The sequence below is a fragment of the Apodemus sylvaticus genome, chromosome 9 (assembly GCF_947179515.1).
Source record: "Apodemus sylvaticus chromosome 9, mApoSyl1.1, whole genome shotgun sequence".
Classification (NCBI taxonomy): domain Eukaryota; kingdom Metazoa; phylum Chordata; class Mammalia; order Rodentia; family Muridae; genus Apodemus; species Apodemus sylvaticus.
The window spans coordinates 110,022,311-110,036,662 of record NC_067480.1 but is presented as its reverse complement, the minus strand read 5'-3'; the positions used below and the strand labels follow the sequence as shown (position 1 = coordinate 110,036,662).

Genomic DNA, 14,352 nt, shown 5'->3' with positions numbered 1-14,352 from the left:
CAAGAAGATTGGGAGTTCAAGGCCAGCCCGGGCTACGTGTAAGTCTCTTTCTCCTTTTCAAGATTATAATTTATCTACTCCTCTATAGTCTTTATCAAAATCCAAAAGTCTTGTGTGTGTAAGTCCACCTCTAATCTTTCTCTTCAATTATTATATAGACTGTATAAAATTTTTAGCCTCCTAATACATCTTGAAATCAGTAGTCTTCCAGTCTAGTTCTTAATCATTTAAAATTCATTGATTCTTATAGAGCCCCCCAAAAAACTGTTAGAAAGATATGAAAGAGAACACAGTAATCTGATTTTTAAAAATCAATTGAGAGATCTATAGAAAGGTCAACACTTGGCTTTGAGCAGTGTTCCTCTGTGTGTGCAAGTTTTTAAGGCCATGTTATATTAAGTATTTATATCTCCAAAAATGAGATTTTGCTATTACACCTCTTCTGGCCTATAATAAAGCCTTTGCTTTAACAACTATCTTGATATCAACATAGTTAGACCAATATTCTTGGAAAAAGTGTTCTTGATGACTCAGAGAAGAAACACCGACATGTGATCCTCTATGGTACCTGTGTCCCTAAGGAAACAGAGTGTCAAAGTCTTTTATAAAACATGTGACTATAAAAATATTATACTAGTAATTCAAACATGCAAAACCAGCTTGAAGGCTTAATTTTATCAGAATAGTCTTAAAGAAAAAATACTAGTTATTGTGGCATTTTAGATAATTTTCTTAGAATAGTTGCATAGATAAAAGATCCTTCAACATGATTATGTTTATCCTCCTTTTTAAAAACTCCACATTCCCTGCCTCTCTCTCTCGTGTGTGTGTGTGTGTGTGTGTGTGTGTGTGTGTGCATGTTTGGGTATAGGTATGTGTTTCAATATGTTTGCATGCATGGGGGATGTGTATGTGTGTATTGCATGTAAAGGCCGGATGTGAACCTCTGTTGTCATCTTCAGGAACTAACCATGTTATTTTTGGAGTCTAAGTTTCTCATTAGCCTGCAACTTACCAAATAAGCTAGGCTGGCTGACCAGTAAGCCCGCCCCAGGGGTGTACACGTTTATGCCTCTCCTATAAGCATGTGCCACCACACTGTGCTTCCTTACGTGGTTTCTAGAGAACAAACTCTGGACTTCACGCTTACTCTGCATTTTGCCTGCAGAGTTCTCTCTCTTTCTAACCCAGTGGTTCTCAACCTTCCTAACACTGAGACCCGTTAATAGAGTTCCTCATGTTGCAGTAAACCCCAACCATAAAATTTCTTTTTATTTTATTGCTACTTCATAACTGTGACTTCTCCCACTCTTATGAACTGTAATGTAAATATCTGAGATGTGACACCCCCCCCCCATGGATTCTCGACCATAGGTTGAGAACCACTGCTGTGGCCCCTGCTGGGAGACAAAGTCGATTCAATTATTAATGGTTAGTCTTTGTAGGTGTCGGTGAAGTCTGTGGGTATCCACATGGCAAGAAATCAGTACATCAGTGTGTTGCTAGGGTCTTCAGAGCTCACTAACCATTTTAAAGAGCATCTAACACCATCCAACCTGGGCCTTTCAAGCAGAGGTATACATCCTTAACACTGTTTTGCAGATTTGCATGTTTCTAAGTCTGCTTTGGCACTTGAATTCCCTGGAGGTTTACAACCTTCTCACCACAGGCCTTCCTCCTGAACAAGCTCTGAGACCTTGTTCTTACAACCACTATTAGCAGGAGCAGTAAATATGTCTTTTCCACTTTCATCTTTGTTACTTAGTTACTGTTTAGAAAGAGTTGACCTTATTCCTCTTGCTACCACTATTAGCAGAAGTAGTAAATATATTGTTTCCACTTTCATCTTTGTTACATAGTTTCTGTTTACAAAGAGGTGTAAGTGTTTTTATTATTTCTGCACTTATTTATAATGGTATTTAAAAACTCAAGTATCTTTTGGAAGCAGCACTGGCCACATGCCCCACATTTGATTGACAATGTCTCACAGTTACTATTTTGTGAATGGACTATCTATGATTTAACTTCTAACCAAGAAAACTAATAATTAGAATATGTCATTGCTTAACTTTTCTTTCTCTTAATTTTTTAAAATTCTAATTAAAGTAAAGAGGAATGGTATACTTTTAAATAGTACAATACAATCTTTCTATGTGTTTATGTGTTTATACTATGGAGTAACTAAATCATGCTGTACTGGCTGGTTTTGTGCCAACTTCAAAGAAACTACTATTACCTGAAAGGACAGATCCTTAATTGGGAAAATGCCTCTATGATATCCAGTTTGCAAGGTATTCACTGTGCCCATGGTGAGTGGTGCCATCCCTGAGCTGGTGGTCTTGGGTTCTATAAGAAAGTAGACTGAGCCAGCCACGAGGAGCAGGCCAATAAACAGCACTCCTCCATGGCCTCCGGTCAGCTCTTGACTCCAGGTTCCTGCCCTGTTTGAGATCCTATCCTGACTTCCACTGATGATGATGTGCTATGGAAGCATAAGCCAAAGAAATCTTTTCCTCCCCAACTTGTTCTGGTCAATGAATTCCATTCAGCAATTATAACCTAACTAAGGCAAAGCTAAGTAACAAATGGGCTATCTCATGTATCTAATGTGTGGGTTTTTCATTATTTTGAATTTAGTTACAAGTCTACTGTGACTGGAGTCTGTACAATGTCCCCTTCTCAGGCAGCATCTCCAATCTTTTGGGTTTTCACTTGTCAAAGCTTCAGTATATCAAGGTTTCCTATTACATCGAAACAATTGTTCTCCCATGTTGTATTATTCTTGTATTTCTAAGACCTTTAAGTTTATGTATTAGATACATGGTGGCATAAAAATGCTATTTTTCTTGGTCTGATAGAGTAGTAACTTGGGAAACTGAGGCAGGAAAATGAGAAATTCAAGGCCTGCCTGGAATAGGAAATGAGTTAAATTTAGCCTCAAAACAATGGAAGTTTAAATATTTATGATAAAACCCAGTGGTAGATTGCTTGTCCAGTGTGTAAGGCCATAGATTCAATCACCAGAATCAGCAGCAAAGGGCTTTGAAAAGCATCGCAGTTTTAATTAGAATAAAATGACTCACTTTGTTACTTACTATTTGGGGCCTTGAAAGGTTATTATTAGGTTGAAACACCCCTTGCAAATCATACCTTTCTAGTGTTGTTATTTATAATCTTTTGGATCATGCACTTTTTATCATGTCTCTTGGAAAAGCATGCCGTTGGACCTAACTGACATATGATATTGACTGAATCTGAGGAGTTTTCTTTGAATGAAGACTTGATTTAATTGCCCTTTGCCCAGAATGTGCTTTCACTGTGTGTATTTATTGGAGCTATCTCTACATCAGAACCTTGTGAGTTTCCATCCTGAAGTGTGTTGAATCGTTGGTCTTTTGCTGTGTAAATGAAGGCTGGGGTGTAGTTATGCCCCTTACTCCTTCAATGTATTTTCCAGGATGAGATAATGTAATTCAGAATTACTGATCTAGATTATTTAGGAGCTGAAGTTTTACACTTCGGTAATCCTGTCCGCTTTCATTACCTTCGTATTCACAGAAGTCAGTGAGCTCAGGCACACCAGAGTTGGAAATTAGACATGTAGAGGGGCTGTCTCTACCTTGATCTTTGAATGCATCCATTGAAATATGTAGGCATAGTGAGCTTTACCCATGGTAACTGGACAGGTCCAACAGCTTCACTTACCAAGTTGAACTTCAATGGAGTTGTTTTTTGGATATATGATGTTAGGGATCCTTCCTCCAGGTGAAACTTCCTCTGATTAGAAAACACACCCACAAGAATGGAGTTAGAACCACAAAAATCATATACTAATGTAATGACATGAAAAGAAGACCTTCAAAAACATTAGTCAAGAAAAGTCAAAAGAGTGTGACATCAGGATGACCGAAATATCGCCATTTTCTGTAAAGCTCTTTTGTTTACTATTCATGAGTAGAGCAGAGCAGCCAATGATCACCACCTACTAGATCACATGTGTGAAACCAGGAGATCACGCCAGTCAACCACTTGCTCGTCTTCCTACTGAACTTCACCACACAGCCGAACACACGTAACCTTCCAGCGTTCCACAGTCTGCTCCTCTGCCCTCAGCTCTGAACCATGTGTTTTCTCTTCTCTACCCCTCTGAGGCCATCTTATCTGCTCACACCTTGAATTACCTTCTAAAAGACAGTCCTCGGGAAGCCTTACTTCCAGAACTCGCTCTGAGTTCCAGACCGACAGAAGCTATGGCCTATTCTACTTCTCCTCTTGCTTGCCTCAAGCTCAACTTGCTGAAGGCCAAATCTCCCCATCATCCATGTTACCATGTCTGTGCCTGCATGATTGTCACCTACACATCAGCACCGCCCCTAACCACTGTCCTGATGTTCCCTCTGGGGGACATACAGCTGCTTCAGACATTAAAAGCACGCCACGCTGCTCTCATGCCATCAAACCCACTGGATGCTCACCATTGTTCTGAGAGTGAAATCTACACAGCCCTGTTTGGATTTCAAACTTTGCCCACCCACACTCCTGACTGAGACTCTAACTTCATTACCTGCCATGATCTCACTAACTCAGGCCAACCTGTCTGTCTTCCATCCCTCAGACCCAACATGGTTCCTCTTGTTCTGAGGCCTCCACAGCTTCCTATCTTCTGTCTGTAAACACCTTAGCCATTCTATCGATCAATGTACTATCCCTTGGCCTATCTGCTTCCATGGTGACTTCCTGCTGCCCAAGGGTGCAATTCCATTAAAGGAAAAAAAAGCTATGTTGTGCCTTGAGAGATAGTAAAATGGTAAAAAGTTATGCCACTTACTGATAGACCCCAGGTTTAGATCCCACCACCCACATGGTGGCTCAGAACAAACTGTACTCTAGTTCCAGGGTATCTGATGCTCTCATGTGGCTTCCTTGGTCACAAGGCATGCAAGTGATACACAAACATATAGGCAGGCAAACACTGACACATATAAAAATAAATCTGAAAGGAAAAGAAAGCTATATTTCCTTAGCTGCAGTAATAAACATGAAAGCCCCAGTAGAAGAACCATCAAATAAGACAGATGAACTCTTCATTCAGTGTGTAGGAAAGAAGGAAAAATATTTATCTGGGCACCAAAGGCCACAGTTCTGTCCCTGATGATGGTTCTAATGTGCTCTGTGGTTGTTGAAAAGTTCCTCCTTCCTGACTACATGAGAATCAGCTGGGGCTGAGTATTTGAGGCTTTTTGGCCTCATTTAAGACACTGCCTTATAGCCTGCAGATTATCATGCATTCAAAGACAGTGGTGCCAGTGACAGGGCAGTGACATGGCTGCTCCCAAAAGAACTGGCCTGATGCAGTACAAACAGTAGGTTATCTAAGAAGCCAGTCGAGAGACCCTGAACTCCAAAGATTCTGAGGCTGTAGCAGTGCCAAGTCTGGAAAGACCCAACACAACCCTCAAACACTATCCACTATGTGTTGCATGCCTGCATTTTGCTAGGCACCGGGGAAATTCCCCGTTTACAGGATCTCTTTCAATGTTCTCCAGCTAAATGTTTTGAATATTCTGTTTGTAAAGGAGAGAAAAGTAAGCTGATTCTGCCCATTGTGCTCTCTGGTCCCCTGATCTATCAGCAACATCATGGCTGGGGGCTCTGCTACCCTTCAGCATAATCAAGACCCAGTCTCCAAAGCCTGAAACAGGAGGCCATCTGGCTTCCGTAAAGGTGAGAACCAAGCAACCATATTTGAAAAAAAACTTACTGGTGTTCACAGCAATGTCGTTTCTAATCATGAAGTGTCTCCCCAAGTGTGTGAGTCTGGCTGAGCAGGCATAGCTCCCACTGTCCTCCACAGCAACGTTGTTCACAAGCAGCCTTGTTCCCGAAGGGCTATACTTCTTCCCTGCTTTAATCTCTTTACAACCCTAAAGGTGCACACACAAGAAGGGAATGAGTGCTGGCAAATTCTAGTCACCCTGTAAGCATTACCCTATGAGCTGTGGGGAACCACATCTGTATCAATGTTTCTCAACCTGTGGGCTGCAGCCCCTTTTTGGTCACACATCAGATATTTATATATGTATAGATCATATACATATGATCTATAACAGTAGCAAAATTATAGTTATGGAGAAGCAGCAAAATAATTTTATGGTTGGTGGTTATCACAGCATGAGGAACTATATTAAAGGGTCACAGCTTTAGGAAGATTGAAAACCACTGACCAATATCTACATAGTCATGTACAACCTAAAGCTTTTACATTAACCATCTAACCAGAAGACAATGCATGATATAGATAAACAGAGAAAGACAGAGATTATAGATAGATAGATGATGGATAGGTAGATAGATAACAGACAGACAGATGCATGGATGGATGGACAGACAGGATAGTGGGATTAATGAACAAAAAGATGGAGGTTACTGTGCTAGTCACATTTTGTTACTTTAACAAAAACACTTGACATGAACAACTTAAAAAAGACATGATTTAATATTTGTGGCTTCAGAAGTTCTCCATCACATGGCTAAGTGTGGGGTGGGGCATGGGAGAACATACCATGGAGGCCAGGATTAGAAAGAATGACAGCAGTAATTGGCTTTCTCTTTTGCCTATTTGTTTCATCTGGAACACAGTCTATGAGAAGGTGCCACCCACATGCAGGGCAGGTATTTTCCTCTTATTAGTCTTCACTGGAAATGCCCTGGTAGACACACCCAGAGGACACACCCAGAGGTGCTCTTTAAATTCTTTGGCACTTCTCTATCACTTCAAGTTGACAATCAACATAGAGAGAGAAAGGGAGTGTGAACAACACACATCACAAAATCTCTCTCTCTCTCTCTCTCTCTCTCTCTCTCTCTCAAGAAGACTTTGTAAGGAATATTTAACATGCCGAAATGGGTGATACAAACACTGAGTCTAATAGGAGTTGAGAAGAATGGAACTCATGCAGCTGCACAGATTTCATGGAGGAAGGCTGCTTCTGAGGAATCTCTCCCAGCAGACTGCCACCGCATGATGCCTTTGCCAGGATCGCAAGCCCAGGTGAACTGGATAATGACTGGTTCAGCCACAAGAGACTGGACACCCAACTGATGAGAGCTTGTTTTATAGAACCCAGAGTATACCAACTAATTGGAGGCCTGAACAATGGAAAGCACGCATTAGTCTATAATGAAAACACCTGGTAGAACTTCTTCAGGGCTCAATCAACCACCGATCATTTGTCTACGGTATGTCTTTCTCTCTTGTCATTTCAGCAACCACAGAAAATAAAGGCTCACATTTGCGTGTCTTGGAAAAAGCTCAAGTTCTCCTCCCTCCCGTGTGACACACAGTGTGTGTGTGTGTGTGTGTGTGTGTGTGTGTGTGTGTGTGTGTGGTGTGTCTGTGTGTCTGTGTGTGTGTGGTGTGTGTCTGTGTGTGTCTGTGTTTTGTGTGTGTCTGTGTTGTGTGTGTGTGTCTGTGTGTTACATGTGTGCTTGTGTGTCTGTGTGTTGTGTGTGTTGTGTGTAAGGCAGACAGACATCAGGTGTCTCCCTCTGTCTCTTTCCAACCTAGTATTTTGAGATAGCACTGACTTGACTGGGCTAGCTGGCCACCAAGCCCCAAGAATCTGCCAGTCTCCTGTGCACCACCACACCCAGCTTCTCTTATATTTGTTTACAGAAAGCAAACAAGGTTCTCGAGTTTTTCAAACAAACATCTTGCCAAGATCCGCCTTCCATCCACCTTTCTTGCACCAGTAACTCACTGGATCAAGCTAATCACCTTTAGCTCACACACCCGCTTCCGAACTTTTGCTTAAACCTGTCCCTCTCTTTGAAGAGCTCTGCTCTGCAGTGAGACTGCCTGGCTAGTTGAGTCTGATTTTCATTCAAATATTTGAGTTCCTACCTTTCCCAGCACCCGCATGGTGAGAGGCTTTAGGTGCCATGTAGGAATTAGGTGCATTTACTGTCCTCATGAAGATCACAATTTAATAGTTAAAACAGATAAAATTCTATCCAATAAAAATATAACAAACACAGTGTTAAATTCTCTCATCACTTAGCCAGTCACAGATGAGTGAGTCCTAAATCTCCACCCCAGAGGAGGAGAATGAATCTACTCTGCATGGGCAATTCATAAATAATGCCAGAATGCTTATTTACAATGTACAACTTGTCTACTTAAATTTCTTATGAAATACTTCAACTGATACTTTTTAAGGAAACACTAGTTACCATTTGACCTTTGGGACCTACTGTTAGGGATTGCATAGATAAAGCATCACCTTCATAATAAAATTGGCACTTTGAATACAAAAGGTATACAAATGAGTATTGGGAGGTGTTAGTTATTTTCATGGTTAGATATATTTTATAAAATAGGGGAGTAATAGGACATATAAGTTTATGTGGCACCTAGAGCTTAGAGTATTTACAGTCTGTATCCATTAGACACATTAAAGCTAACCTCAGATATATCAAAGTATGTCTGTTACATTAATGGAAAATATTCAAGACTCAACCCTTGGATTGACTTGACCAAAAGCAAACTGACATCTGAATTCTCCTCTTCCTGCCCTGTGTCTTCTGTCTACCTGTAGTTTGTGGTTTGGGGCTTGTCTTTAGTTTGCTGTTGTATGAGTTTTATGGTCTACTTCTTTGAGGTTCAGAGTCACAAAGCTTGGATTCTTGGACTTAAAAAAAAATTCTCTCCTGTAGGCTTAACTGGAGAGTCCCTGGCTAGGCACAATCTATGCCATGCTTGATGGTTGAGTAATGCCTCTTCTGACTCATTGCTTCTTCCAATTATCCACATGACCAAGCACATTAACACTAACCTTGCTGAATAAGGATTAGCCTACCGCTTACAGTGACTAGAAATGCCATTTTCCCAATCTACTGGAGGGTACAAACTTTCTACTGGTTTGATTTTTTTTTAATTCAGGGGAATATCTCATTATCAAGATTTAAAGCATAAATAATAACAAAAACAGTCATCTATCATTTTCCAGTCAGATTGTTGTGGAGATGCATTATTGTGAACATATATCTTATTTCTAAGGGACTAGAATTTTTTTGGACCATATAGCCAAGTTACTAATGCACCTTAAGATGTCTTGATACTTATCCTGATGCCTTGCTGTGCACTAAGCCTGATTTTTAGCCTACTTTAGGAGAAAACAAAACAGTCAACCATACTTGCCTTGGATTTCCCATATATCAGTCACAACATAGGTTAGTACATACCTGTGATTTTAAATTACGTACTATGCCACTCTCCAGCCGCAGAGAGCAATGCATGCATGTATTCATGCTATGGTAGTCAATCCTGAAAACCTCGAAAGGGTGTAAAGAGACCTTATATGCAAACATCTACCATGAATATTAGGTACAACATACAGATAGAACTTGAAAATGGTATATTTTTAGAACTGAGTGTTTTGGGGTCAGCTGTAGTCAGTGACCTAATCTCTTGTAAAAGTCTGTTAAGGTTTTATGTGAAGTATCCCTCATTCCTACCCCATGTGATGCTACAATGTTCAATCAATACAGAGCAAAAACCCTTTGTTAGGAACACATATTGAGAGACAGTGAATCACCAAACAGGTACAGATAGATACAGACATAAGGACAGATTCAGACAAATGACAGCATCCAAATCACAAACTAAGGCAGACAGATGGACAGAAGATGGACTCAGCTACAGACAGACTGATGACAACCCACAAACTAAGACAGACAGATGGACAGAAGACACAGGAAAAGAAGAAAATTCAAGCTTGAATTTGCTCTTGATCAAATCAATCCAAGGATAAGTGTAAATATCCTTTCCTTTATGCGACATCAACACATTTTGATCCCTCTGAGGATATCTTTAACTCATGTAACCAATGCAGGTTATAAATAACCTAAGCTCTAGGGAGACATGCAAGTGTAGATGTCTTATCTACTCATAGTTTCCAAGAAGATAATGCTATGAAGATACTGTCATTCACCAGCACATATTCTGACTCCTGTTCTACTTCCAGCTCAGCAAAAGTATCTTTTCCAGACACAAAATATCCCATGCCCTTCTAACTAATACACACTGGATGTAAAAGTATCATGGAGATGGAATCAGTGAGCATATAGGCATCGAATCACCAGAAACAGTAGCAGAAGAAGGAATATCTGAACCATTATCAGCAAGAGAGAAAGATGGTCATTTGGGTATTTGAGGGTTAAAATGGGCCTTTCCTGAAGACCAGGAGTTTAACAGCAGTGTAGGGGACTTCCTCCACGTCTACATAAGTTATAAAAATGACAATTATAAATTACGTATCAGGGCTGAGTAGCTGGCTCATTACTAAAATACTTGTTCTGCAAGCTTGAGGGCCAGGATTTGGATCTGCAGAAACTCAGCTAAAAGTCAGGTAGGTGTGGCCACCACCAGTAATTCCAGTTTCAGAAAGCAGAGATTGGGAGTTCACAGCATTAGCTCACTAGTAAGGTTGGCCACATGTTAAGTGCTAGGTTTAATGAAGAGACTTTTCCTTAAGAATAATGTAAAGGAGCAGGTGAGGATGAATCCGGACAGATACCAACTTGCTGCACACACTTGCACACATACCCACACCATGCAAAAATATCCACAATACACACACGCAAAATAGAAAAAGAAAAAAATTTACAGAGAATTGAAAATTGCAATAGCTAAACTCAAGTGAACTAATGGATTTAATAGATGATTTTACACACCCAAGAATAAAAGGCAAACTTTGGAAAGCAGGCCAGAAAGAAATTCCCACTTAGGCAAATGTACACAAAATCACAAAATACTAGAACAGGAAAATGCATGTGAGATTCAGAAAACACAATTTAAAAAGAAAGGATTTAATATGTATTTAATTAGAGTTCTAAAGGAGACAAAAATAGTAAGGTAAGAAAATACTGAAGAAAGTGGTAACTAAGAAACAATGGAGGAAAGACATAATAGACTATATTTCAAAAGACATTTGCGAACTAGATGAGAAATGTCTATCTTAACTCACTAGAGTTAGGCTGCTAAACTCCAAAGTCAAGGAGAATAATTTTGAGGAGTTGAGAGATTTAGGCCAATTACCTTCAAAAAGACAGGAATAAGAAAGGTCCATGGAGCAGGATAAATACTGGAAACATTAAACTCTTGAATGAACTCTTGCTCTTTGAGTTCAGAGCAAAAATAAATGTCAATCCATGAAGAATAGTTTACAAAAAATTCAAAAAATTAGATAGGAATAAATAAAAACATTTTCAGAAAATGAGATAATTTGCATTAAGAAAATTCATAAAGTTTTTAAGTGATGTTAACTGGACACACATATATTATCATGTGAGAGCCAAGAACTGTAGTTAAGAATTAAGAGCCAGAGTAGCTTAAAATATTTCTGAAAGTAATATCTCAAAAGCATAGTGTGGACATTATTGATATCAGATGTATAGTGAAATGAATAACCACACTAATTTATATTACACCTTTCTCTCACTGGCCTGCATAACGCAATCCACAAGTCCAACTTTCAGTGTTTACATTCTCTTCAATACACAAGACACATTTACAGAGATTGAAGATAATGCTGGCTCAAAAAGCCAGTCTCAAATTTCAAAGTTCTGAGAATATTTGCTCTCTGTCACACTGCCTTCTATCACAAACAGAAAAGTTAATTTTAAAAATATCCAAACATTGCTACACTTGCAAATTAAAAAGTCCTTCAAAAACATTTAGAGTCAAAGAAGAAATCACAAGGAAAATCAGAATGACCTGAATTAGGTGCTTATGGAATGATAAATCAAAACCTTCCAGAAGTCAACCAAGATGCGGTTTAGAAGAAAGCCAAGACCTTAAATCTATATATCATAAACTTGAGTTAAATGAGAGAAGAGTCTATCTCACAATGTTCATAAAATAATAGCAAATTAAAAGCAAAAGTCAAACAAGGGGGTGAGGAGAACCAGACAAGCAACTAATTGATGAAACAAGCAAACTAATAAAAGAGGATGTATATGGTCTACAGTTAATACTTCCACAACATCAACAAGACTGACAAACTCCTGGAGAGAATAAGGAACAAGGCAGGAAGTCGAGCTGCTAAACAGGAAGTGGATCTACAAGACACTGAAAGTTAGTAATGAGCATTATTATTAAAAGAAAATGGGACAGAAAAGGATCACTAGGTACTGTATCACCCTGAGCTTTAGATGTCTGGTGGTGCAAACCGCCAGGGGTCTGCCTGCACTCAGGAACTGAGCACATAGGAGGTTTGTCTGCCAGCCCGCTGGCTCGGGCCCGTGTCCTGACCAGTGAGCTGCAGAAGGAGAGAAGCCCCGAGGCCATAATCACTGCCTGCCAGGACAGAAAAGGGTCACTAGGTAATTTATCACCCTGAGCTTCAAAGAAATCTGGAGGAAATGGACATTTTCTTAGACAGATACCAATTACCAAAATTAAACCAGGATCAAATAGACCATCTAAACAGACCTATAACCCCTAAAGAAATAGAAGGGGTCATAGATAGGCTTCCAACCAAAAAAAGCACAGGACCAGATGGTTTCAGTGCAGAATTCTATCAGACCTTCAAACTTTTCCACCAAACAGAAACAGAAGGAACACTACCCAACTCCTTCTTCGAAGCTACTATTACGCTGATACCAAAACCACAGAAAGATCCAACTAAGAAAGAGAATTTCAGGCCAATTTCCCTTATGAATATCGACACAAAAATACCAAATAAAATTCTTGCCCACCGAATCCAAGAACACATCAAAATGATCATCCACCATGATCAAGTAGGCTTCATCCCAGGGATGCAGGGATGGTTCAATATAAGGAAATCCATAAATGCTACCCACTACATAAACAAACTCAAAGAAAAAAACCACATGCTCATTTCATTAGATGCTGAAAAAGCATTTGACAAAATTCAGCATCTTTCCATGCTAAAAGTCTTGAAAAGGACAGAAATTCAAGGCCCATATCTAAACATAGTAAAAGCAATATACAGCAAACTGGTAGCCAACATCAAACTAAATGGAGAGAAACTTGAAGCAATCCCACTAAAATCAGGGACTAGACAAGGCTGCCCCCTCTCTCCATATCTTTTCAATATAGTTCTTGAAGTCCTAGCTAGAGCAATTAGACAACATAAGGAAGTCAAAGGGATACAAATTGGAAAGGAAGAAGTCAAACTATCACTAGTTGTAGATGATATGATCGTATACTTAAGTGACCCTAAAAACTCTACTAGAGAACTCCTACAGCTGATAAACAACTTCAGCAAAGTGGCTGGCTACAAAATCAATGCAAGCAAATCAGTAGCCTTTATATATTCAAAGGATAAGCAGACTGAGAAAGAAATTAGGGAAATGACTCCCTTCACAATAGCTACAAACAGCATAAAGTATCTTGGGGTGACTCTAACCAAACAAGTGAAAGACCTATATGACAAGACATTCAGATCTCTGAAGAAGGAAATCAAAGAAGATCTCAGAAAATGGAAAAATCTTCCATGCTCGTGGATTGGCAGGATTAATATAGTTAAAATGGCCATCTTGCCAAAGGCAATCTACAGATTCAGTGCTATCCCCATAAAAATCCCAACCCAGTTCTTCATAGAGCTAGAAAGAGCAATTCTAAAATTCATCTGGAATAACACAAAACCCAGGATAGCTAAAACTATTCTCAACAGTAAAAGAACTTCAGGGGGATTCAGTATCCCAGACCTCAAACTTTACTACAGAGCAATAGTGATAAAAACTGCATGGTATTGGTACAATATCAGGCAAGCAGATTAGTGGAATAGTACTGAAGACCCAGAAATGAACCAACAGACCCATGGTCACTTGATCTTTGACAAAGGAGCAGAAAACATCCAGTGGAAAAAAGATAGTCGTTTCAACAAATGGTGCTGGTTCAATTGGAGGTCAGCATGCAGAAGAATGTGAATCGATCCATTCTTATCTCCTTGTACTAAGCTCAACTCCAAATGGATCAAGGACCTCCACATAAAACTTGACACACTGAAACTAATTGAAAAGAAACTGGGGAAGACCCTGGAGGACATGGGCACAGGGGAAAATTTCCTGAATAGAACACCAATAGCTTATGTTCTAAGATCAAGAATTGACAAATGGGACCTCATAAAACTACAAAGTTTCTGTAAGGCAAGGGACACTGTCAAAAGGACAAAACGTCAACCAACTGATTGGGAAAGGATCTTCACCAACCCTAAATCCGACAGAGGGCTAATATCTAATATATACAAAGAACTCAAGAAAGTAGAACCCAGAGAACCAAATAACCCCAATAAAAAGTGGGGTACCGAGCTAAACAAAGAATTT

General features: G+C 39.6%; 1 protein-coding gene across 1 annotated transcript in view; it reads right to left on the bottom strand.

The window, feature by feature from the left end:
- Il1rl2 (interleukin 1 receptor like 2) overlaps nucleotides 1-14,352 on the bottom strand; it is a 36,034-nt gene that overhangs the window by 15,372 nt on the left and 6,310 nt on the right. Inside the window, exons 3-4 of the mRNA XM_052192571.1 lie at nucleotides 5,762-5,924; nucleotides 3,706-3,777 (exon numbers count right to left, since the gene is read on the bottom strand). Coding sequence (XP_052048531.1) covers nucleotides 3,706-3,777; nucleotides 5,762-5,924 — 235 coding nt within the window. The remainder of the gene's footprint in view (nucleotides 1-3,705; nucleotides 3,778-5,761; nucleotides 5,925-14,352) is intronic.